The 27,457-nt window shown below is 34.1% G+C and overlaps 1 protein-coding gene across 2 annotated transcripts in view; it reads right to left on the bottom strand.

Annotated features, from left to right (window-relative positions):
• Nucleotides 1–4,380: 4,380 nt before the first annotated feature.
• Nucleotides 4,381–27,457, bottom strand: part of CCDC50 (coiled-coil domain containing 50) — a 68,010-nt gene continuing 44,933 nt past the window's right edge. Inside the window, exons 5-12 of one of the 2 annotated variants that reach the window (XM_063103554.1) lie at nt 24,402–24,519; nt 19,150–19,677; nt 14,563–14,678; nt 14,105–14,149; nt 13,895–13,999; nt 11,956–12,035; nt 7,454–7,560; nt 4,381–5,320 (exon numbers count right to left, since the gene is read on the bottom strand). In XM_063103554.1, the coding sequence (XP_062959624.1) occupies nt 5,301–5,320; nt 7,454–7,560; nt 11,956–12,035; nt 13,895–13,999; nt 14,105–14,149; nt 14,563–14,678; nt 19,150–19,677; nt 24,402–24,519 (1,119 nt within the window). In that variant the 3' untranslated portion in view covers nt 4,381–5,300. The remainder of the gene's footprint in view (nt 5,321–7,453; nt 7,561–11,955; nt 12,036–13,894; nt 14,000–14,104; nt 14,150–14,562; nt 14,679–19,149; nt 19,678–24,401; nt 24,520–27,457) is intronic. The other variant, XM_063103550.1, reaches the window with a different exon arrangement.

Raw genomic sequence — 27,457 nt, 5'->3', positions numbered from 1 at the left:
TGGAACATTTTTTTTATATGCTATCACCCCCATTATACCTTCTCATTATTTACAATATTTCATGAAATGAATGTTGAGTTTCCTGGAAAAGGCAGATGAAATATACAGCTATTTCTGAGAAAGGGCAGTTAGCTTTCAGTTTACAGCAAGAGCTGAAGTTATAGCCTATGGGGATTTCAAAGGTTAATTCAATCAGAAGTACAAAAATTCGGACATCAAAAACCCTCTCACCAAATTTAACAGCTAGAAACTATTTTAACAATTACAGCCTGAAATTCAGTGCAACAAAAACATATCCTAAGTATATAATGTGTCATAGTATATATTCTTTCACTGTCTTCTCTTCATTGTTCTTAATCCTTGCTTTTTTGTGAAGGAAATGTCATTCAAACCCTTTCAATTCTTTTATTCATTATATATGAACCTCAGCAATGAATAATGGGGCACTAAATTACACAATTAATTCTGCCCTTATCTGAAATGTTGAAACCAGCACATTGTTGGCTCTCCACACTATGAAAAGTTACTCAAAAAAAGAAAAAAAGATATTTTACTTTGCTGAGAATGCACAAAAACATATTAAATCTATTAGGAACATGGTACTAGGCAGAGTTCACATACGTATAAGGGAAAGAGAATGGTTTTTAGGGCCAGATATTTCCACAAATAAACATGAATACTTGGCATGATTCTGTTAGTTTGTGGCATCAAATAGAACCTTTAAAAACCACTCTGGTATCTTCCCTACCATAGCAAAAGTTTTCCTGGTTAATTTTGTCTTAAAAGTAATAAAATAGAAACACTCTTCACATCAGCAAATCTTCTATTTTAAGTAAATGTCTCTTTTTTTATGTTAATGTTAAGCATTTCAATACATGTAGGTGTTGGTGAAATTCTTACAAACAATCTGAATGTCTTCACTGCACAATAGACCCTTTGGAAATAACTTCTACATAGTCACCTCTCAATTACTGAAGAAGTGATCACCTGGTGTGGAAGCATCTAGCCAGGAAATTCTCACTCTCCTACCAGTCTTTTCAGTTATGCCACAGCTTACTCAGAGATTGACAACAACTTGAAACAAGTTGAACAGATTGAAACAACTTGGGAGAAGAGGTCCAAAGTTCTGATGACAGGGATGCTTGGGAATAATCTGTGAATTTTATATCTCAACGGAGAATTGACTGCCATTCACACATAGGAACTACGCTGACCTCAGGTGGAGTCAAACTAATTTAAGGCAATACTGCTCCTCACAGACATTGCTGGTATAAAGTGCAGGTCTCACAGTAAAGGTGACTCTGTAATAATGAGATTTTCCCAGTTTACCCCTTAAATTTCAGCATTTCTAATGACAGTTGTTAAATGCCAGGAGGAGCAACAGCCTCTGACTCTTCCCTTTAATAGTCTTACATATCACCTCGGATAAAGAGATTCTTCCACCAAGAATTTGAATGACGTGTCCCATGCGGCATTAACAGGACAGTCTCCAGTTTGCTTCTCCATGCCCATATTACCTATCATAGGCTAAGAAGAAAAAAGTATTCTATCATCAGTAAGATAAACAGATATGGCTTTAAGACTCACAGGCACCACCAGATATGAGAAGAAAATAGGACCATTTTACAGTCACTTCTTTATGAGTAACAAGTAATGGATCAAGTATTTTTAAAATCTTTCTTTTTGCTGAAAGATCAGGTTTTGATTTTTTTATGATTGTTTCTAAAAAAGCCTATGTCATCAGAATATGGCACACTATGTATAGCAAAATCTACCTGAACAGCGTTCCCTTTCATTAACACTCCCTGCATGAACACTGTTTTCCCAAATTGGAACAAGTCTTTGACCACAAGCTCTATTTTGTTCTTAGCCCTTTGAAATCTGTTTACACAGGGGTCTCACTCTTTTACTGGGCTGAAGATCTTAGTTATTTTCCAAGATAATCATCATTGAATAATGAATCATCTTGGTAGTCCCCAAAGTGATTTTTATAGAAAGGCAACACTCATTAAAAACTGAGGCCTTAAAATGTTAACCACTTATTTGGTAAACTGAATGCACCATATTATAGCAGGTATTTCCAATTTGGCACAAGAGAGAATTTAGAGAAGATCTGATAGTATTAAAGAAAAGTAATTATTAGCTAAAAGCTAATTATTTTTATACTAAAAAGTATATTAAAAAGTCCTGACTTTGAGGGAAAAGGATAAACAACTGTCAACAATGAGTTTACTTATCATACAATTCAGCTTCATTCTACAGCAGAGAAGAAAAGGGGGAAACCAGTTGGGTCCAAAATTTCCTAGAGTGAGTTTAGTGCAACACAAGGCCTAAGTCACACATATTTGGGAGGATGTTGACCTAGATCCAAGTGCCCACTGCTGTTCAGAAAAGGTTTTTCTCTCGGGAGCATCTATCCATATCTTTCTCTTTTAATTTAGGTGTTTCTCTATAATCAGAAAATCATATCTTTTTGTCTTTGCAATTCATTAGTATACTGCTGGTTGTTGTAAAGACACTTGAAAAACAGTAATTTAGGGTATGCAGTCACTTTCTAAAAATCTCAATATTCTTTTAAAGCATGTGGAGCAACTGTCCAGTCCCCCAATACAATAATCATGTTGACATAATCAATAGTGGTTTGACTATTTTTATAGTCAAACAGAGTCATTTTTTTTTCCCCATTTAATCTGACCCTTATCTAACCTTGCTTCCAGGCAATGATGTACAAAAAATTAGGTGAGGGAGAGAGGGTCTTATGACAAGGCCCTATAACATACTGTGCTCTTTCAGCAGCACTGGTGGTAATGGGGCCTGGCCTCCAGAGAACAACAATACAGAAACAGAAGGATTTTCCAGGGCCAGAGTACTGGTTTATATCACAACACTAAAGCATAATACATTGTGGGCCTAAAAATTAAACTGTATGTGCTCCAGCAGCAGGAACAAGAACAAAATAAGTGTTTCCATATTTACATAAAAATGACAAAGCAGAGAACACAGTGAAGAGTGTCTGGCAGTTCATGAAAATACAGTGGTTAGTTGTTTCTATAGTCTCAAAGATAATTATTACATTATTTGAATGAGAAAATAAGAGGATTTAACTGGTTAAGTCTGATTTCTATCTCCTTATTAATAGGGAAATAATTACTCTGATACTCTTAAAAAACTGCTTTACAAAAAAATAAAATAAAATAAAGATAAAATATCTTAAAATTCTAATCTTTTAAAAACCTAAAAAAAAGTAACAAATTTTCAAAATAGATGTTGAATTGGCTATCACAAGGGAAATACCACCTTTGGTCACTAAGACAGATGAAACACTAATATATTCTACTTATGTGTTAAGTGGCCTGACATTTCTTTGAATGAAGTATCTTCAGTTAACATTTTATAATAATAAATATGATTGGATGAAGTACATGACAGGCAAGAGAAATACAGAATTTTTAAAGTAAAACTGACCATTGTATGAGATAGAAAAATAAACATTTATAAAATAAAATAAAGCAAATGGTGCTGCCCATTTGCCTAATTATCAAATAAAAATACACTGTGTTTTTTCTTTAAAGTTACCATAAAAAAAACTTTTAAAAACATGAAGCAAAATCACAGGGCAGATAAAGAAAAATATAGCATTACTATATGTCAACAAGGCCTAGATTTTGGATATTAAAACCACTATCTGGAATTTGACTTAAGGCCAGGACCTCCATTTTGTCTACCCTTCTCTATAAACAAAGATTTTTCTTTATTCATTTCCTCACAGCTATTCAAAGTCCTTTTATTTTCTTTTTCCTTCATTTCTCCAAAATGACTATATCCCTTAAAGTTTTGTTTCTTTCTAGATTATCATTTGTCCAAAATTTCCATCTTAGATGTCTTTTGCTCAATTTCCTACAATACAAAAACTTCATGAAACTAAAGATCTTTCTCAAAATGAGAAATCCACATCCACTCTGAGAAAACTATTCTAAATAGCTTCTTGAATATTGCCAGACTTTAAAGTCTATCTGGAAAGATAAGGCAAACAGAAGGCAGGTCTCTGCAGGGAAAAAAAAAAAAAAAAGATTAACAACTTCTTCTTTAGTCACCTATATGTTTCTTTCCTTAACAAAAACCATAGTAAAATATCAAAAATATCAGATTCATACAATGAGAAATAACAGCAAGCTGAGGAGATATATTACATACTTATAAGCTTGATTGCCATTTATGTTAACTAGGTAGCATGGGAAAATACACAATTCCATGAGGTTAGAAATTTAGACAAAGACTAAATTTCTTGAAGAAGGGCTTAAAGGTCTTGTTCAAAGGAATACAATGCCCATTTAAAAATATGTAGAACCAAATACTTAGATAAAGAACCACTTCATCAAATTTAACTTCACGTTGAATTTATCTAATTATTGACACGTAAACAAAACATTGCTGAGGTTGCCAACAAATACTGCTATGTCTTTTTTGTGTGCATGCTGTCTTTTACACAAGAGAAAAACTTCAATCTACAGCCAGACAGACAGATGGCATTATCACTTATGCAATTTTCATTTTCAGTTGACCTTGAAAAGACCTGAGCTAAAATTCCAGAGAATTAAATTTTCACCAAGAAATACTAATAAGTGGTTCATTGCCCAGGGGCTTCAAGGAGCCTTGCTATTGAGGAAGCCACAGAAGAATAAATACTGAGGAATGACATGTAGGCCAATTTTCCTAAGAGGCTTATAAGGATATGCAAAATCTTTACAATCCATATAGTCAGAATCAAATATTTCAAATGCTCCAATGTTTCTTACTTTATTTATGGTTGTGATTTTTTTTTTTCTTTTCCTGAAGAATACAAAAAGCAAAGGCTCTGACCTTCAAAATATTATATGCTAATGCACCCAAAAAAGCTATTTCTTATATTCTTTTATTCTGCATCACATCCAAACATGTTTTATTTTGATCATTCATCTCCATAAAATTCTAATGGCTAAATAAAACCTACACTCCAGATACCAATATTCCATAGCTAACAAAATGGCATTTTACAGAGCTCTTGGATACTATATCCCAGGAGATATACACAGCAGAGAGGTGGCCAATATTCAGAAGCTACATTTTCCTATACTGCCCAAGTGATCAGAAATAACCAAAACATTTGAAATCAATTAAAATTATTTATGGTCAGAAAATCACTTGAGGATAAATCTCAGGAATGCACACGTAGGACGAATAAAAACAGTCTGGAATGAATTCTGTATCATCCAGCAATATTTGCTACAGTGAGTCCATTTTCAAGGCAGATTTCTAGGATTTTACTGCTTGTAATGAAAACCTGGGGAGGGGAGGAAGAAAGAAAACACAATTAAAAGAAAATATTTTAAACTCAAGACAGTTTTTCTCCCAGGCAATATAATTTATTTTTTATTTATTTTATTTTAATTTATCAATATACAATGTAGTTGATTTTCGTGTCCCTTTACTTATTCCTCCTTTCCGTCCTCCCTCCCCCCCAACCTTCAACATCATATCTGTTCATTTATCCTAACAAGATCAAGGAATTGTTGATTATTGTGTTTTCTCCCCCCCCCACACCCTATGTTTGTTTGTGTGTTTATTTATTTATTTATTTATTTTTAGCTCCCACAAATACGTGAGAACATGTGGTATTTCTCTTTATGTGCTTGGCTTATTTCACTTAATATAACTTTCTCTAAGTCCATCCATGTTGCTCTGAATGGTAGCACTGCATATTTTTTTTTTTTTAATAGCAAAGTGGTATTCCATTGTGTAGATATACCACATTTCCCTTATCCACTCATCTAATGATGGACATTTGGGCTTCCAACTCTTGGCTATTGTAAATAGCACAGCAATAAACATGGGAGTACAGATATCTTTTCAACATGATGATTTCCACTCCTCTGGGTACATATAACCAGCAGTGGAATAGGTGGGTCATATGGTAGAGCTATCTGTAATTGTTTGAGGAACCTCCATACCATTTTCCATAAAGGCCGCACCATTTTACAGTCCCACCAACACTGTAGGAGGGTTCCTTTCTCTCTGCATCCTCGCCAGCATTTTTCATTCTCAATCTTTTTTATGCATTTCAAGTGGTTCCTGCATTCTTTGTTCTTGATTGTAAAATATTTATATACAGAATCAATGTGTTATGTCAATATTATGCATAAAATGCATGTCAAGGACAGTAAGGCACCCTTTCCCCCCAAAAAAGTGAAGCATACATACTGTGAGGAAAAAAAAAAAACCCATGAGTTACTTCCACTTAAATCAGGGATGGTAAAAATGCCACCAACTGATGGAAATTGTGATGGGCAGGTTGTTTTGATAAAGACATTTATAATGTCCAACTAACCCCATCTTTTAAATAATGTCTTTTGTTTTATTCTCAACATTGGACGAATGTTATAATGCAGGGAAGGAACACTTTTTAAAAATGCAAATGTCTGACACCCAGAGATTCTGATTAAATTAGTATGAAGTGTCACCTGTGCAACGGTGTTCTTTTAATGACAGCAGAAAAGGTAATTTAAAGAAATTTGGGAATATTATCATTAGATTTGGTAAAGGATAATAAAAATGTCTCTAAGAAATTTTCAAAAACTAAACTCCATCAATTAATAAGACCTAATATTTGTAAAGTCTATTACACTCTGCAAGCTTCTTTCACATATTTTACCTTATATGATCATGACAACTCCTTGACACTTTCTATTTAGATTGCTTCCTTTTTAACTTTTTTCTTTTTTTAGTGGCTGTCTGGCATAGGTGTCAAACCCTGAACCTTGGTGTCATCAGCAACACACCCTAATAAACTGAGCTAACCAGCTAGCCCATGTTTGCCTCCATTTTGTAGATGAGGAAATTAATATAAAAAACTACCTTTTCATTATTTTATTTTATAACTCTCATAGAAATACACATAAGTGAATGTATATCATCGAAAGGGCAAATATGTCCAAGTATTCTTTCCATTTTAAAGGTGTGGTCCAATTTAGATATCCATATTCTTTTCTCATTTTCTTTGTCCCATTTTTCTTCTGCATAAAAGTTTTGTGTGGGGAGTGTTTATGTATATTTTAAATCTAATTAATAGAGTCATGGGCAGATGAGAAATAAGAGCCAGTTCAGAAAAAGTACTCCAACAGATGTACGTGGAGGTCACAATTACCCTTAAGAACCTGATGAAAGTTAAGAACTTTCCAAGAGGAAAACGCAAATACAAAGACAGAAAATCTTGCATTCAATTTAAGATGTTTTGTTTTCTGGTTTTTGTCATTTTTGTTTGTTTGTGTTTTCATAAATGAAGAACACTATAACAATCTGTTGAGAGGAAGGTAACTTATTTTTCTACTCTAGTGATCAGAATACAGCATTTGAATTTATACCATGAGGCTTATTGAAAAAAAAGAACCTGAACTTGAACTATATATTTTGTTCTCACCTTTATGAGAAGACTCTGATTTTGAGAAATGACGTGTGGAACTATGCTGGTTTGTAAAATGACGGTGATCCAAATCCTCAGCATCAGTTACAGGAGGTGGTGGTGGCCTGAAGAGAAGCCAGAATTTAAAGAGATATTCTAAATTGGTTACTACAATTCCACATCCCATTGGATTAAATGGTAAAAACATTTTCTGTAGAAATAAAAAGACAATATGCTTTAAATTCTCACTTTAGTTCCTGGACAGTTGCATGACCTTAAAATAAATCATTTTATCTTACTATTCCTTTGTTTTGATGCACGTAATTCAATAAAAACAATTATTTTCTCAACATTTAATATGTTTGAGGCTCTGTGCTAGAGAAACAAAAATTTATGAAATATGATTGCTGCCATTAATAAGAAATTTACTTTGTTTGTTACCAAGAAAAAGGAAGAGGAAGAAAGGGAAAAACAGAAGAGAAGAAAGTAATAAAGTTAAGGAAGGAAGGAAAGAAAGGAAGGAGGAAGAGTAGGAGACAGGCAAGGAGGGAGAGGAAACTTTGATAAACATAAAATTTCACGAGTGAAGTTCCTTTATCCACGAGGTGGCAAAGTAGATCTTAATACATTTGCAATTTTTTGTGCCAAAGAAAACAAAATATTTTTTTAAATTACAAAATTTTTACTAAAATAAACTTTTCGATATCTTAATTACTTAATACAGACGAAGATGAAGAACAAAACTACTCTTTCTTTTGTTGGTGTTTCCCAAAGGTGTACCCGAATTTTTCATTAAAGCATGGCACCAGATGAGGTTAAGATTTATCAAATACACAACCACGTTGTAGGGCATTTTGTGTAATTACATATAAAATCTAGAAGGTATAAGTACACTGAAGTTTGTAAAGTTATAGTAAGTTTGTATAATGGACTCTGTCATATACGAATTCCAGTATTTTCAAATTTCTCACCCTGTCCCCAAGCAGTAATTCACTCCTGGGTATTCAGCATCTATCTGGGAGAGGTTAGCATAATATGTAAACTTGTATATACATTGAGGACTGTGCTATGGGTTCTACATAGATTATTTCAATAACTTTCAGGATAAATCTCCATGGTAGCTATCCCACACATATTTTAGAGTTAGATTGTGTTAGATAAGTTAAGTGATCTGTCCGAGTTTACACAGTTAAGTGGTAGACCCAGGGCTCAAACTCAACTGGACTTCAAAACCAATGCTCTTCGCTATATTATGCTTTGCTACCTAGATGTGTATTTTTATTAGCACCAGCAGCAGCTTCATGCAAGACTATATATATTTTCATATATATGTACCTTACATTTTCATATATGTACTTTCTATATGTATCTGTATCTTTTAAATACCATTTGAAAATATAAGATATTTTAATATTTTATAAGAAATGCATATATTTTTATATTTTCATGCATCTGTTATACACATATAATTAATGTGAGCATAGTTAGTAATGTGGCACTTTTGTTTTTTTCCTTGAGCCATTTGTACACAAATATTAGAAATTGAATGAATAGTGTTTTTCCTTCATTAACTGACGTTTATAACACTTACCTTAAAAAAGGTATGTAACACTTCAGCGTGTACATGCATATATGTGCATGTAAGGAAGAGTTGAAATTAAATATTCTGACTCCAGGATTAAGAAATGTAATAGCTTCACAGAACAGGTGGCTAAAGAGAAGTCTCAGGCCTAAGGAACAGGGTTGGTAATGAGGGTGGCAGAGTCCATTTACTCTTTCATTAACCCAACCTCGCTAGGCAATCAAAGACCAGAAAGACAAAGCCAAGTGGGGACACACAAAAAATCTCCACAATTATTGCCTTACCATCAACTCATCATCAAGAAAAAGGATGCTAGAGGTGTGAAACACAGCACAAGATGCCAGAAAATTCTCTAGGATCTCCATGTAAGCATAAACAAATCAATCTAGAATGCTTTCAGTTCTCATGGTGTGTTCTGTTCAAGTTTTTGGTTACAAAGAGAACAAATCTTGACTTATTGCTTCCAGGGGTCCTACCAAATTATTTTATTGCATTAGAGATAGTTATTTCAAAGAGTATTTATATCCAAAGTCGGAAATAACTTACTAATCAATAGTATGTTTTACAGTTTTTGTTGTATTTGGATTACCTGTTTCCTACTATTCTCATGAAATGATTTATATCTTTAAGTTGGTCATATAGCCAAATACCCTTCAGAACTCACTTCAAAAATCACTTCCACAAGAAACTTTCCTGGACACCCAAAGCAGGTTAAGCTCTTATAACACCCTGTACTTTTCATCCTTTGCACTTAACACAATCATGATAGTTATTTGTATAATTATTTGTTTAGATTATAAACTTCATGAGAGCATGAAACAGTTCACTCTTGTTGACTGCTGCTTATCCTAGTTCTGAGCAATTAGGCTGTTCAAAAAATATTTGATAAATGAATAAGTGAAAATAGCTATTTCATATTCATAAGAATACACTAGGAACTAAATAAGATTTATAAAATCTTCAAGTTTTTCTAAGAAAAAAATGCAAATAAAATACCAAGCAGTATACAATCCTATAGTTAAAAAAAATTGAAACTTGGGTTGAAACTTTTTCCAATTACAAAAAGTTAGAATTAATTCAGATTGCTAACTGGTTCTCTACTTCTTCAGAGAAAGTAGAAAATATTGTAATGGACAAAGAAATTAGATTCTTGACCATGAATGTTACAAGCTCTACATGAGATTTTGTTTCTCCTCTACTACTACTATTACTACACTGCAGTAATAACATCTTGACCCAGGAAGCTCCATGTTTCTCAGTCCTTGAAGCCACATCTTTCTGTATACATAGCTAACTGACCTTTTCTTCCATGATTAAATGTGAAAGAAGAAACCACAGACTCTAAACAGAAAGTAAACGTTCTGATATTACTTGTACAGATATCTATATATCCAAGATATACAGGCTTTAATTTTTAACTATGAAAATATAGGATTCATAAAAGTCTTATTCATTTTTCTTTCGACATATATACATACTTTCTGTAAATGATATTTAAAGACAAGTGTTCCTCTCAGGTCAAAAGAGATTTCAGTTCTATCAGCCTAAAGTCATTTTTCACTAATTTATAATAGCCATTTTTGATACAGAATCATTTAACTATTCATTCTTTCAATATACCAAATATTTTTAGAGTACCTATTACATTACAGAGACTTGCTCAGCTTTAATAAACCTTTTTAAATAGCCATCCCAGACTGTTTTAGCATATCTGCTTTCAAAGTTATTAGTGTTCTAAGGAGGCCAAGGACTTTGAAGACTGCAAAATAACCCTTAGATGATCTGAATCCATTTTACTAAAAAAAGGATAATAACCCAGACATATTAGAGTATTAGAGAATAGAATAGCTGCTTCTTATTTTACTTGGATACTGTAGGGATGTACTAAGCTATATAGTACTAAAATGTGCCTTAAAAAAATGTTTGGCATGTGCTTCACCAAAAGCTACAAGAAGAACAGATTTTATATAACTAGACAGACTATACTACCATTGTCCTTGGAGCAGTACAAACCTGATGTCATTTTCTGAAGGGTATATCTTTTGAAAGCATGAGTTTAAAAATAGAGATTTTTTTAAAGGACACCAAACATATTCACATGAAAGAAACAAGTCTGGCAGCTTAAGTGTGGGCAATGAGTGGCAACAGCAGTGTATATTTTTTAGTGAAATAAAATTATGTTTTAAGAATAAATAATAATCAGGACCAAAATTCAAGCTTATAATAATTCAGAGTTTTGAAAATATTAGATTCAGTGTCACTTTTGTCTTTTTGTATTTAATGTTTTCTCTTTACATTCCAATCATATTTTCTTTTGAAAGGCAACAAAAAGCAAGAAAAAAAGAGACTTAAATGCTGACAAATGAGGTGGAAAGACAGCAGCTGCTACCTAACTATGACCCAAACTGCTTTAAAGAAGTCAGAAAGTGTGTATACCATAGCCACAGCTATTTGATCTAGTGATATTTGGATAATCTGCAATGATTCAAGTCACTGCCTAGGCAAGTCAATGCCTAGGAAATTGAGACTCAAGACAGAAATGAGTTTGAACATGTGTAATTTTCATTCACACACCAGTGTGAACAGGAAACCCAATAAAAATGTAAACCTGAGATTTTATTCAGTAAAATGGTTAATCTCATGCCAACCAGCTAAGAGCATAAATTCAGTGAATACAGAGATAAGAACTGATTCTAAGAAAAAGGACAACCCTCCTTATACACCCTAGCTTGTGTAAAGTTCCCCTAATTTGACATGTACAACCCAATTTAAGACTACGAATAAAGTTTGAGAATAACCATTCAAGGCTTAACACCACCTCACAATTGCAGATTTTTGGATCTCCTCTTCAAAGAACAAACACTCTTCTCAGGAACTGACATCTCCTTACTCACCCCGAAGTCAACTTTCTCACTCTCTTTTTCAGGTGTCATCTTACCGTGCTGGCCTGTCACTCTTAGAACGGTGAGGTTCATCACTCTCTTTTGACTTTGAGTGTGCTGATTTAGCTGTTTTGGGCTATGGACAAAAGAGAAAATACAAAAGAAAACACATCAGAAACATCAAACAAAAGGTAAAGATTAGGTTTAAAAAATATGTATATCATGCTAGGCTTTCCTTTAGTAATTCCAGGTTACTTTACTAAGTTGAGCAACATAAAAGATTTTTATATACAGTTGTTCAGAGATAAAAAAAAAATCATAGGTACAATGTATACTGGAGGCTGTCAGTGCAGACAGATAAGTGGGCTAAACACACACAAACATGCTCCTCCCTGACAAAGGTGTGCTTGGCCAATGATTACTAACGTTAACAGCTGCATAGCAACTGACAAGAACTGGTGGACACCTAGGGTCTACGGAATCTAGGTTGTGCTCTCAAACTTATTTCTGTACACCTGATTTATGGCTGATGATTTTTCCAGCCAGGAAACTAAGGTACATTCAAGTCAACTTTTCTAAAAAAGGAACAGTACCAATACCAGTTACGGAATCAGAAAATCACCGAAGTCATGATACTTGCAAGAAATGTGGCCATTGCTCTCTGATTCTCCTGATTTATAATCTTTAAAATACCAACCCTTTCCTAGTTAAATTAATAAAAAATCTGAGCAACTCCTGGGCAATTATTTTTGGCTTAATTTATATAGCAGAAGCATTAGAGAATCACTGACTAAAATGAAATACGTTAGGAAAAAATCCTAAATTACTAAGAGGATAAGTAGTATAAGTATATAGTAGATATATATATATATATATATAATTAATTAACATGGAAATAATATTCGAACTTTTTAGACTGATACCTAGGTAACTGAGGAACAGAGAAATACCATTAGCATGATTTCTATGTCTTCTTTTTCCTCACAAACATTGCAGAGACTGAGGTAGGTCCGGAGACCCAAGGGAGGAATTTGCTCGAGAAAGAAAGGTACTTACTAAACATTAACTATACTATGGATACACATCCTAGGTTCCACCCTTTTGGGCCTAGTGCAAACTTGCTCTCTGAAAAGCCTTTACTGTACGAATTCTCTCCCTCTTCCTCTGCTCTTCTTCCACCCAGCTTGACCCTGTATTTGTTAGCGGTCTAGAGTTTGTCTTCCTCTCTCTACATTATATGCTATTATCAGGAAAAGATATCTTTGTCTTTCCATGTAGGTCCAGAGTGATGCCTTGAATGAAGTCACTGATTAGTTAAATTGAACTTGTAACCATGGTATGAGAGTCCTTCAAAAAGTTCATTGAAAGATTCATATTATCTTTTAATTTTATTTTCCCATGAACTTTTGGAAGTACCCTAGTACAACAATCAGATTACTTTACAGTAGGATGAACTGAAGTCACTGCCCATTTTGTCAATTATTTCTGATTAATGAGGAGAAAGATAACAATCCAAGCTCATACTAGATAGTTTTTGCACTGTGACATAAACTGATTGCTGGTGATAAGCAAACATCTGTTTGCCATAGACCAAGTTATGTCAGAGGAAAGAGCAACAAGTACCTGATAGGGATGAAGGATAATGTAAGCACAAAGAAAAAGTAGAGAGGAAGAGGTCACTATGAAAAATATGAAAGCATATGAAAATGCTCCATTATCCTGCAGTGTAAGTAAAATGAAAACTAAGATTATTCATGACCAGAAGCACTTCCATCTCAGTTGGTCTTCAATATTAGCAGTAACTTTTTGCGTAGTTACTTTCAAGAATTCAATAATTTTTCATAGCGAAACAACTCTTACAAATGGGATTCACATATGCAATACAGATAATTTGTACATCCTGAATACATGTGCAGAGCTTACCTTAAAAACAGAGTCCCCTTTTCATTTCTAACTTTATTCCTAATTAAAAAATAAACAAATAATACACCCTACCTTCCACTCAGGGTCATGTTTTCTTTTATCCAAAGATGATTTCTCTCGCTCCTTGGCTTTCTTGTAAGCTTTCTTTTCTTCAGCCATCAGAAGTCGAGCAATTTCCTAAACAAAATGCAGTCAATATCACTAACTACAGGGTTGCCAGTAGAAAATTAGTGGGATATTTCCAGAACTATCAGTTAGACTCAATAACTAACATGAACTTACTTCATCCTGGGCTACTTGAGCTGCTCTTATGTCCACCTGGGTAGCCTGTGGTATATAAAATATAAAATAAAAAATAATAATAATTGAAATCCATGCTGTCCATTTAAAAAGTCTATACAAAAGGGAATTTAAAACTAGCTGTGATTAATACCCCTGAAGTTGATAACTGGTTGGTATACTTTCACCAGCCAGAGCAAGGGCTATTTTTATCAAATTATACAGCAGGCTCTTAGAGAATTATCAGAACTTAATAATGGACAGATAGGGATAGAGAATTCTGTTGCTAATGCTTACTCAATAAGTAAAACTAGATACTCTATTCTCATTGTTTTGATTTTTTCACTCATAAAAAAAAGGTATCAGTTTCCCAGAGGACTATAATGCCATAAATCTCATGATTGATTCAACTCACAAAAACCCAGTGATTCACCTGAACTTTTGCCTTATAATGTGCTCACCAAAAGTTCTTCTTCTTGCAGTTTTCTGGCAATTTCAGCATCATACCATTCTTGATCCCTGTGAGTCACTCGTGATGGAGTAGAGACAGCTTCTTTCATCACTCTTGGCTTCATTCCTAGAAAAACACTCAATGTAATAAGGCAACTGAGGTTTTCTGAAAAGTTGCAAAATCTTAGATAAAGAAGTTTCTCTTTCACATCTAACTGACAATTTTGCCTCCAAAATTGACTGTGAGGCACATTGTAAATATTTTTTTCCCTAGGCATGGAAGTGGAGATGCAAATAATCCATACATTCAAAGTTACCCACCCAAACCTGCCTGGTAAAAACTGCCCTCTCACATAGTTTCTTCAACAGCACAAAATCATGTAAGGAACTGCAAGTGGGGCCTTCGCAAAACCAAAAGGGAAGAAAAAAAAGTCAATGAAAACAAAAAATATTTAGAGAAAATAAAGTTACAGAGTCAAAAGAGTTAAAAAGAGTTAAAAACGTTAAGCAGTCAAGACTGGAGGAGATGAGAGGCTTCCTTCTATTTACCTCAGGCTGCAAACCTTATTCCAGAGGGAACAGAAATAGCATCATCTGGGAATCATGTGATAATACCTGTTAGCTAACCAGTGGCCGTGCCATGGCTTCTGCTCTGACAATAAACAAACGCATCTGCTTTAGATTTTTCCCATAGCTTTGATCAGTTTGGTGTCATTGGTAACTTTCAGGGAAGATATAACATAAGAGAAATGTCAGGGAGCACATGACCCTAGAATTCTATTCCTCTGGGGAGAAAGAAATATGAGGGGCTGGTGGGAAATTTTGGCTTTTTTACTTTGAAATGTTATAAATAGCACATATTCTTTCTATTACTTGTAGGTAAGTGGCAAATGCTAATGATTATTTCAAAATTGTGGGTATTTCCCTTTTACGCCCTCTTACAAATTGTAATTACTCAATTGTGTGATTGTATTATATTCAGAAATAATAAAAATGTCAAGTGCAGTGAACAAGTCATCTAGAATAGTGACTTTCAGCCAATGGACTACTCAGGGAAGAAAGAAAATGTACTCCTGACTGACTGCCTGTCTCCTTATACCAATGGCTGTCAACCATGGCTATATAGTAGAATCACTTGGGAGTAGCTGTAAATAAACAGATCTGTCCCAACGGCCAGAGATTCTAATTTAAGTAGCCTAGATGAGCCCTGACCTTGGGTAGCTTTGTTTTAAGTCTTCCCATTTGATTCTTATTGGCAATTAGCATTGGAATTACTACTTTAGTGTACTCATATTATGTCCATCAAAATAAGAGAACTTTAAAGTGATTTTTATCAAAATGCCTCACCACACTTGATTCACTGGCTATTTAAAAAAAAAAGAAAGAAAGAAAGGAAAGAAATCTTGGACAAATAAAGAGAATCTAAGTTATCTTGTGAAACATATCTTTGCAGACCTTTCAACCTCTCTCGCTTTGTGGTAAACTCAAAAGCAAAAGACCCATATATACCTGTCTTTCCTCCAAATAAAGGCCAGAAAACCTGGCTTTCTTAGCTGCAGGCCTATTTGTACCTGATTACACAGACCACTTCAAGTCAACTCTAGAGTTAATGAATCTTACACTGGGCTGTGTTGGTTTCAACCTAGATTTCTGAGTGGTTTGAAAAAACAAGAAAACAGTAGCAAGAGGGGACCATATGTAAATGGAATATAAACCTCCCTGAGTTATGATTAACTTGGTCATAACTAAAAAGGCAGATTTCAGAGAAAATAAATAAAATTAGACTGGTAAGTTAGTATTGTGTTAGGTAAGTGAACAAAATAGGCTGCTATACCATATTTCAATACATAGAAAAATGCTACTTCAACGAGCAGTGCAAAGCCTAGTTGAGGATGACAGAATATACCTAGCTCCTTCAATTTTGCCATTCAGAGAAATGATAGAGTGGATGTGTTCAGGTATCAAGACACCAAACTCTCTCCACTATTATACCTCCTACTTTACACCAAAGAATTAACTGAGAGAACATTTTGCTTAAGTTCTATAAAAGATATAGTCAAATGAACAGTCTTTTGGTTTGACAGAACAGTAAGACTGTAACCTCTGGCAATTAAAAAGAAAGTGACAACTTCATTAATAACAGTCAGAATTTGAGGAAATATCTTTCTGAGTCCCAAATATTTAGAGGTAAAATAGTTTATTTAAAACCTTGATGTATCATTGGAATTTGCAAGTCTCATTAAGTGGAAAATCCCCACAGCCTGGGTTACCAGATTTCTGGACTGGCAGGACTGCTCACTTGCTGTAGAGTCCTCTGTGCCCAAGGTGAGAAGAGTTTTTGTAAGTATGTATAAGAAGGAAACAGAGATAGTGCAGAGTAAGGTTGTCATTACAGAAAACAGATGATTTTTTTTTTTTAAGCATAGTTAAACTGAAGATTAATGGAATATCTGCCCTCATCTTGGTAGCCTAAACAGAATCTGGAAACCAGCTTTCAAACTATCAGGTGAGTCACATTTTCAACAGTTTCATATATTTTTAAATCTAATTCTTCCTTGTTTTTTGCTGTTCACCACCCTCCACTTTGAGAAAACAAGAACCTCCCTAAGAACACAAGAACGCAAATAACGCTTCCCCCTTGAATAAATTCTGGTAGAATAAAATTGTCGAAAGTACTGGTATTCAAGAAAAATTAGTTCTAAATTAAGAATAAGATAAAATGATGACTAATTAATTTTTTGATATCACGCAAGAGTGTTTTATAATAAGCCAGGCTGACACTTAGGGAATGTTACAGTATTTTTGACTAACAATTCACGGTAGAAAAGCACAGATATTTTATGGCCCTGAGAGGTAAGAAGTTAACCTGAAGATAAAATTTATAAAGCAAACTGAATATAAGAAGATAGACACTAAGCAGTTCACATTGTAGCCTTTTTAATGCTTGCCTAGCCACACTGTTCTTTAACCCCTTGTGCTAGCAAAATAAAACATTTGCCTACAACTTCAGTAGTAGAGCGTGTGAGTCAGTGTTTAATTTCATGCTTCCTGAGCCTGTTTAAAACACACTGGAGCATAACTAAAAGCCATTAAAGGCTAACCAGCCCTCATAGCACACTTATAAGGTCAGATTCACAGAATGAGAAATGGAGAAATCAGCGTAATCACCATTCCTCACCCACACCTTTGGAACTCCAACATGTCTTTCTAAACCCAGATAAAGTATAACTTCCTCATAACCTATTTCAAATAAATTATATTATTCTCTCCTCTCTTCCCCCACAACTCTTTGTTCATGTCTTCCTAACAAAGTATATATAATTTGGAATTGTTTGTTTTCATATACATATTTTTTGCTTGATTATTAACCCTCTGAGGCTCAGATCCAAGCATAAAGCACCCAAGGCAAGAATATTTGTGGTAAATACTCAGTATGGCTTGCTGAACTTAATTTTAATTTTCTTTATAATCAAGTCCTTTAATAAAAGATAAAATGATAAGAAAAACCAGCAGAATCAACCTGAATCTGCAACCTACAAACCAGTTTCCCGAGTACAAGTAGAGAAGAAAATAAGAACAGGTGCGTTTCTTGGTACTCCTTACCCAGTAACCCTTCCTTCTCTCTAATACTTCACTAAGAGAAAAATGGAAGCAGGAAGATGAGTATAGTCTATCACATTACTAGATTGTGTGGTGCTAAGACTTCTACTGTTACAGCCACATGTAGAATTATCACCTCGGCAGTTTCCAAACAACAGCAATAACCATTACTGTGTCAACGATGGACTTCAGAGATAAGCCTCAGGGATGCCAGAAATTTGAGGCTTATCTCTAATATTCACTTCATTCCCATACAGATACCAAGAACTTACCTATATTGGCACTTTAGAACACTAACTGTAGAATTAGAGTTGGAGAAAGCTTAAACATAAAAAGTAATTTAAGGTAATCATTTTTAAACTTTAAGTTTATCAGTATCACCTCCCAGTCTAAAACATGCCCAAGCTCTACTCCAGAGATGACAATATATGTGAGACCCTTCGTTCTTAGGAAAAAGCCCAGCTGATTCTGACAAAAATGGACTGAGGCCCATAATTTGAAAAACACTGTCTTAAAAGATTGCCTATCCAACCCTTCATTTCACAAATGAAAAAGATGAGGTCTAGAAAATCTAATACTTTTAGCTCTACTGGCCTTTTAGTTATGCACATATTATTAAGGCAGTGTCACCAGATCTTCTGGGAACCCAGAAATCAAACTAGAAGTTCAGGAGCTTTGATTTGATATCAGAATCTCTGATGTACAGTCTTGGCAAATGGAGAACTGTATCTTGGATGAGCACTTTCACTGTTACCTGGGCCTGGAAGAAGCTTTGAAGGAATCAGTGTATTCTCACAGAAAGGCAAAGGTACAAATATTTTCCTTCTTTCTAAAGACCTGAGATTAAGTAAATGCCTTTTATAATATTTAGCTCCAGGATTTATTTCAAAACCATGAGCAAAGTGAAGAGGAAATAAGGTTGCTTAAGATGCTTATTAAATACACTGGTTTGTATGAACATACATGATACCAGAACATCCAGGCCTGTCCTTCATTACCTGTGTCATGGAGGTGGAGCTGCTCCTCACACTCTGAGAAGGGAGGAGTCCTTGGCCTGTGTCTCTTTTCTCTGTGCTCACCTTGCTCACGGTCCCTCCCATACACAGCTTCCTTGCAGTGAAGCCTTGCTTTCTGTGAGGTCTTGGGTGAAAGTCGGTCTTGGTATCGGGACTGTTTTTCCAAATTCTGAGTTCGATAGCTACTGCTAGCCTCCCAGTCATCCAATTCAGTGCTCAGAAATACTTCTCCACTGATCTTGGGTAGCGGAGATCTCTGGAGCCTCTGCCGACCAGACCATTTCCTTTCTTGCTGCTCACTGTTAATTTGGGGATCATCCCTCACTTTGCTCCAGCTAGAGGATGACAGGGATCTCTCTGATAAACAATGCTCTTCTACTTCTTCCAAGTTCTCCAGTGGATATTTTGGTTTCTCCTTCTTCTGCTTCATAGTCGTTCCATCACTTTGGAGTCTACAAGACCTTGAGAATCCAGAACCCAATTCCCTGGCCCTCCTTGACCTTGGCTGGTCTGAGTGGAGGTAGAGGGATGTGAAAAATAAAAATGCAGGTTAACTTAATGAGAGTATGAACTCATTACACCAGGGAAAGTCAGGGCCCAATTTAACATACTTTAAAAATGGACAAAACAGCTTTTTCAATTTAACAGATTGAGATGATGGGATGAGCATTTACTGACATGGTCCATGCATAAACGAAGGATTCTGGGTACACAACCAAAATGGTAAAAAACTCAAATTAAGTGAAATTACTTAAATCTGAAAGAAGAATTTGATCATGATTAGACAGAGTTAACAGAGGACTTTAATATTTGCCAATAACAAAAATTATAGCCACTAAACATAAAATTCTACTTATGAAACTAATCAGGAACTAGTATAGGGAAAAGTAGGGGCTGGGGAGACTTGTAAAACAGAAAATAATTAAGCCTTGCAATTTCAGTCAGAGGCTTTCACATATTCTTACTGGAAATGACAATAAAGCTGTATCAGAATGTTGCTAGTTTCTGCTTCAGCAGATTTTGGTATTCCTCTATCCTCGTCCTTATGTGGCTAAAGTAAACATTCCCAGCCACTTCAGAGAACAGCTCTCTATTACAGTTCAGTGTGGAAGAGGAAGGAGTAGAGGAGAATTTTAAATAATTAAATGACCTTGTTACCTTTAGATAACTAGGTCCTCAGTCTTAGTTGAAACTTGGCAGAGAAAAAAATTAAAAAGACATGTCACAATGGAATGCATAAAAAGGGGTCACTTCCTAAATACATTTCAAAAAACTTTGATACTGTATTATTTTTATAAAAATACAATATGTGTTAAATATATGAGGATACTTCAAAAAGTTCATAGAAAAAAGAATTAAAAGATAATACAAATTGTTCTACGAATTTGTTGAAGTATCCTCTGAAGTCCCCAAGTTTAACACAAGCTTCGAGAACAGCACATAGATGGATGATTCTGTCAGGTCTCATTTAGACAGAAGCACACCGTGAAAACAAAGGAAGCAAATTAATATGCACGTTGCAAGAACATACTGATTTTAACATTTTCTAAAACTTCTACTACATTTTGAAAGCAATTAAAAAAAAAAAAAAAAAGAAATCCTAATTCTAATGGAAAACTGCTAAAACAGCTAAGATAAGTTCCCTTCCGGAATTAACCATTTGCTGAATTGCATTTAAAGCAGTTACCACAATTTGATGAGGTTTAGAGGAAATGCAGGACTGTAAGTTTTCTTAGTTTTTAGGGTTTTTTATTATTTGTTGGTTTGTTTCATTTGATATTGTTAATCTGATAAAGGAATACAAGGGGGAGGTAATGCTCAATGCACCACTGATTCCATAAGGTTCCACTACAAAATCTGAAATTGTTTCTTCTTGAGCTTTCCAGAAGAAAAAAAAAATTTGCCTCAAAGATAAATCTACATCAAAATCTGTCTTCTAAACATTCTGTAAAACTATTTATCTTCATAATTAATGGTTTAATTTATATTTTACATAAAATCAAAAGTGAAACAGAAAAATTATTATCTGATAAATAATATTTGGTTAAAGGAGCAGGTACTTTTTTTTTTTAAGTCTATACTGACAACTGAGAAAGAATCAACATACTGTTTTGAATTAATATAACACTAACTAGCTACTTAAATCATGACCACATCCAGGGAACAGTGGTTTACAGCGTTAATACCAACGTATCCACAGAGAGTTGCATGAAAGAATCCACCTTTAAGCTCAAAAGAAACAAGAAGGGTTTTGTTTTTGACATGGATTTATGAGGCTATGATTTTTTTTTTAAATTCCTTCTAAACAGTTAACTGATATTAGTAATTTTACTTCAGAGGAATGTGTTGTAAGAATTATTACAGAGCTGTCAATACATTTTCACAGAGTTGACTGGAAAAAGAATATTCTCTAGTTCACTTGTTGTCATATCTTTAAATATGAGGAAGAAAAAGACAAGGTTGGGGAATCTATTTCAATCTCTTAAAGCCCCTCCTAGTTGAGGATTGAGAGTTGTACGTTTCTTGAGACTAAGTTATTTGGCAAACATTATTAACTCCCTCATTGCTAATACATATGCTAAGGTACTTAGAAAAGTTTGTGGAAAAAGAATTAACAAATAATACAAATCTTTCCATAAACTTTTTGAAGTACCATCATACATATATACACATATACACACATACATATAGATATATTTATATTTTATATGTGTGCCTCCATGTTTGTCTTTCAAAATAGGATTTTTGTTTAGATATACAAAATACTATATCATATGCACATAACATTGACATATATGTACAAATAATAGGTACTTTAGAGTTTATAAGTCTTTCACCAAAATTACATTTTTGATCTTCTCAACATCCATGTGAAGGACATATTTTTAAAATCTCCATTTTACAGATGAGAATAAAAGCCTTGGAGTAATTATAGTAGATAACTTTGTTAAAATTACAATTCTTCTAAGGATGGAATAGAACTTGAACCATGGTTTTATGACTCCAAAAACTATGACTAAAAAAACACAAATTACTAATATATCGGAATAACAGGTAAGTGGCTTTGAAAGGAAAACATGGACTCACAAATGAATAATATACACCATTTCACAGCTGATTAAGAAATGTTTTGCATAATTTCAAATTTGTAGAAAATCTACAAATGATCATTTTTAAAAGATCAATTTATTAACATTTAAGTAAAATAAAAGCAGAAAAGATGACCATTTCTATAATAATATACTGTGATTATTATGTAAGAAAGGCAAAAATCAAATTATACTTTAAGATAGAGTAGTACAATGAAAGACTATCCCACATGTGTTGAGAAAGGACCACTGCAAAGAACATAAGGATTGCTTTGTAAATATGAGCTGAATTGTAACATGGTTTCTGTGCAACTCAGCTTGTTCTAACTGAAAGGCATATAAATGAGGATCACATGTTTAGCAATGTATAATCTCCCAACAACAACACAGCTGAGGCAAGAGAAATTACAATATTTACACAAACCTGCTCAGGAGGTTGCCATTTCCTATTCCTCAACACTCCTTCAAATACCCCCCAGCCCCTCCAAAACAAGCCTATACAGCACTCCCTACAAATTTACAAAAGTAGTTCAAATAAATATAGGATAGACTTTTTTTTTTTTTTTTTTTTTTTTTTAAATTTTTAGGTGTCCCTGAAAACCCACTGAATTCTTAACAGTCTCCTGCTCTAGAGATATGAATCAGGATGACACACTCTGGTCAAAAGAAAGTTTGAGTCCCAAATCAAGTTAGTATAAGGCTTTAATAGAGAAAAGTAAAATTAATACTTTAGTATACTTAACTACTTGCCATCCTAATGTTTTTATAGACTTAACAAGTTTAAAAGAGTTAATTTTATTTACAGTGAACATGCCTCCAGAGCAAAAATAAAAATTAAAATTTAAAAAAAACCACCAGACACATTTCTAAGATTTTAATTGGAGCTGAAGAGTAACTCTTTATCTTCTGGTCTCCAGTATAGCACAATATGGCAATAATTTTTCTTTTTATATGATGTAATATGTAATTTCATCAGAAAACCCAGCATAAGGAAAATGGCTTTCAAGAAAGAGCTGAGCAAGTTACATACAGAGGAAGAACACATCAAGCAATAGAGAATCAACCTGTTTACTAAATAGGCCACAGAGCTGAGCTCTACTGACACAGTAAACGTAGAGCAAAAAATGTGACTGGGCAAGATTACACTCAAATTATAATAATCTGCCATCTACATCCCTTTCATTCTACTCATCAAAGACAAATACATACTTACCTTCTATAGTAGAATTATACAAAAGCATTTAATAATTGGTTTGCAAGGCCCTTTGGGATCACTGACCTAAAATCTTTACTCTCTAGAAGTTGCCTTCTGGTTTTGTTCACTTGTTATTGTAAGTATCGTTTCCAAGCTGAACTTCAATAAATACCGACACTTGAAACTATAGGAAATGCCCTTCCTTTGACAGATCTTTGAAAAGGACTGAACAATACTTGCAAATATCATTTCCCAACACACTTTTAAGATAAAGAATCACCACCACCATGACTGCCATCACCACACCATCACCACATTGTAAAAGCAGGCATTAGAAAAGCAAAACTCTGAAGGGACTTCTCTCCCTCAGAAATTATTCGATATGGTAATCAAATAGCAAAGAAAGCATCAAAAGAAAAAATTGAAGAGTGAATCTTAAAACATAATATTGTTTGTAATCAGCAGGCTAAAAACCATTGGCCTAGGTTTAAAAGACAAGAAAGCATGAAAAAAAAGCTTTGTTATCCAGTAACTGATACATGGTGCACCTTCTTTATTAAATACTACTTTGCTCCTTCAAACAATATTGCACAGACTTCCTTGAGAAAGGTTAAGTCTAGAGACTCATCCACCACTTTCCACATGCCAGTTTATGTGTTTTGAATGTAATACAGCATTCCTAGTGGCTACAACACAAAAGAATGCATGCCAAGTCTTACAAAACCATATTCAAGTTTTTAACAGCCATAAAAATGGGTCTGGCTGTCCAACTAAGGAACAGATTAATTTATTATATTCGAACAGAATCCTCCCACAAATCAAAATACACCCAGTGCCTGGGGATAAGAGAAATGTTCCCAGGTCCCTAAGATCAGTTTATAGACAAAATTAAAGTAGTGTCATGCAGTTGAGTCTAAGGACAGAGTAGGTCATGATGTAGACATTGTTACCTCCATCTTCATAATAGTAACTATCTCCATAAACATTGGCTCCAGAGAACTCTGGAATGTGTTTCTTTCGCTTTTTCTCTTCCTGTAATTCCTTTTCTTGCAAAAGGCGAGCTATATCCTACAAATACAAGAGGGAATGGAAATAAATATTACCAGAGAATGAACAAACTCCATACAGTGGAGTTCAACCTTCCACTGCCAAGCTTTTATAGGCTCTGTCCATGGCTTTCCAGATGTTAGGCTATCCAGATGCCATGAATGATCACTCCATGGACTGGCACATGATCTAGATGAGTGAGACAGGCTTTTTTTTTTTTTTTTTAATTGAAATTTAAATCTAACTCAATCTAAAGACATTCAAACCTAGTACTTCCTAGAACTGGTTACACAACAGAAATTTTAAAATACATATTTGTGGGACCTTTTTCCAAGCTGATGGTTCAGTAAGTCTGGGTGGAGCAGGATGCAGTGACCTGTAAAACTTTATAAATTATATTTATAATTTAATTTTAGAACTTTAAGAAATAATTCTTCAGGTGATTCCGACTGTCTTAAGTGAAAAAGAGAAAACAATCCTCCTCGTATCTCCCACCTGTCTCATCCCCCAGCAAAATGCAGCCAGTGCCTGGGGCTAAGAGCAAGTTTGATGAATAACATTTCAACCCTATTCCCCAAAAGATTACTATCCCTTTATGAAAACAAAGGTGTACATAAATAACTAAAAAATAATAATAATAAAAATAAATTAAATTATAAATGCCTCAAGAAAGGGCTGAAATGTCTATGGGAGTACAAAAGAGGGAATATTATTTCTGCTCAAAGAAATTAGTGCAAGACTTTGCATCTTGTTAGGCTTTGAACAAAGAACTGAATTCCAGTAAGCAAAGTAGAAAGAGAGAACATAAGCAAAGTTATGAATGTTTTAATGGACATCAATCTAGGGAACAGCCAACAGTCCAATTAGAACACAGGGTGTGGGCTGTTGTAGAGAAAGGTGAGGCTAGAAAAACAGTCTAAGACTGGGATCATAAGCACTCCTTATATACAATCTTCTGAAGTGTATTTTGTAGGACACGAAGAGTTACCAAAGGTTTTGAGCTACAGAGTGACAGTGTTCAGAATCTGAAGATTATTTCTATGAAAGCCAATAAAGTAACACATAAACTTTTATGCTCATGTATACCTTTATGGAGAGAAGGTCCATAGCTCTCATCAGATTCTTAAAGGCTCATACAAATATGGCAACAATACTTACTGATGCAAATGGTAATGACAATTAAATGTAATTTAAGGTACTTACTTCTTTACATTTATAATAAGGAATACAAGAAGTATTTTGATGTTAATGATGTAAATTTGAAGCAAGAATTATTATTCTTCCTTTTGAAATTTTCTGAATAAGTCCAAATGAAGAATACACTAAGACTGCAAGGCAACTTAAAAAAAAAAAAAAAAAATTCATCTGAATAAATCAGAATTTTTTTCACATATGTGCAGAAACAAGTTGGATGCTGAAGCCAGGTAAATAAGCAATAATTATCCACACCCTTAACTTTTTTTTTTACTCTTTATCAGAACAGCCTTACAAATCTGACTTTATGTTAAATAAATGCTTAAATTCAAACATAAAATATACTATTAACACACTGCTTCTTTAAAAAGTTCATGGAAAGATTCATATTATCATTCAATTCCATTTTTTCAATGAACTCTTTGAAGTACTCTCATATATACTTGATATGTATATTTTTTTAAATAAATAATCTATGTAAAAGCCCATGCATTAAAGCTTTGGACACCTGAGTGGGCACTCACAAAATGTAGCAACTCAGAAAGAGGTAAAGGATACAATCCTACTTAATGCGAGTATACTTTTCATATGTAGAGCTCTGAATTTTTATTACTTTGATGAAAAACTTATCCCCTAAATCCGAAAGTTAAGACGATTCTCTTTTCCCTTCCAGTTCAGGCCAGAGATGTTTTAAAGAGACTTTGGGAAAAAAGAGTAACTACTAATATGAATTTCTTTGGTTCAATTCTTTATCCATACTATGAAAAGTTTAAATTATTCAATCTTAAAGTCAAATGTCTTTGACTACTTAATGCATCGTTTTAATAAGTCTGTGTTTACCAGGTGCCCTGTGCTAGATTCATTACCTCTGATGTTTTACAAAGTAATATTTCAATCAGTTAGGAAGAGAGATAAGGGTGGGAGAGATAGCTTGTTCCCCTAAAACTAATATTTGTTATAGTAGAATTTCCCAAATCCCTATACTGTTTATTGCAGAAGTAGAAAGAAATGCAAACAATTCTCTGAGTTGTCATACTAAGCACTAACACTACATTTTCCTAATTGGTTTGCCTTACAGTAAACAAAAAAATTCTCCTGCTATACCTGAGGAAAGAAAAATATAAAGGAAAATTATCACGCCCAACTGCCAGCAGAAATTATTAAACTCACTCCAGGGGCCTTATAATTGCTTTCCTGCTACTGAATTTAGTCCCAATGAATACACAGTAATACCACTCTCCCAGTGTGGAGAATCAGGAGAGAAACAAGAGTTATGCCCTTTCTTTATAATGCATTAGCTAGTCAAAGGAAGAGTTTTTAATCAAGTAAAAAATAATAATGATAATAAAATGTCATACACCTTAGCACTCAAATCTTTTCGTTCTTCTAAGATCTCAGCTGTTTTGAGTAAGCTTCTAACTGGGTGAGAAGAAAAGGTTTGCTAGGCTTGATGAAGAAAACAATAAAGGATTTAATAGAAAACTGCCACTGTATTATAGCTAGAGATTAGCACAAGTCAGTTCTCTTCTCTATTTTTCAATATTACTGTGCAGTGAGTTCAGTTAGATGATTTCAATGTAAAGTAATTTCCCCTGGAACAAGATAAAGATGGCAATTATTAGTCACAGTGCTTGGATATAGCTAATCAGCTCAGTCACCTGTGCCATAAACAACCTCCTGGGTCCTCAGCTCCCTTCCTGTTAAAGGTTAGTCTAGAATGGCACTTCTCAAGTTCTGTTCCTGAGAACACTGATCTCAAAAGGTT

Source organism: Cynocephalus volans, chromosome 1, assembly GCF_027409185.1.
Source record: "Cynocephalus volans isolate mCynVol1 chromosome 1, mCynVol1.pri, whole genome shotgun sequence".
Lineage (NCBI taxonomy): Eukaryota > Metazoa > Chordata > Mammalia > Dermoptera > Cynocephalidae > Cynocephalus > Cynocephalus volans.
This window is presented reverse-complemented; position numbering and strand designations above follow the sequence as displayed.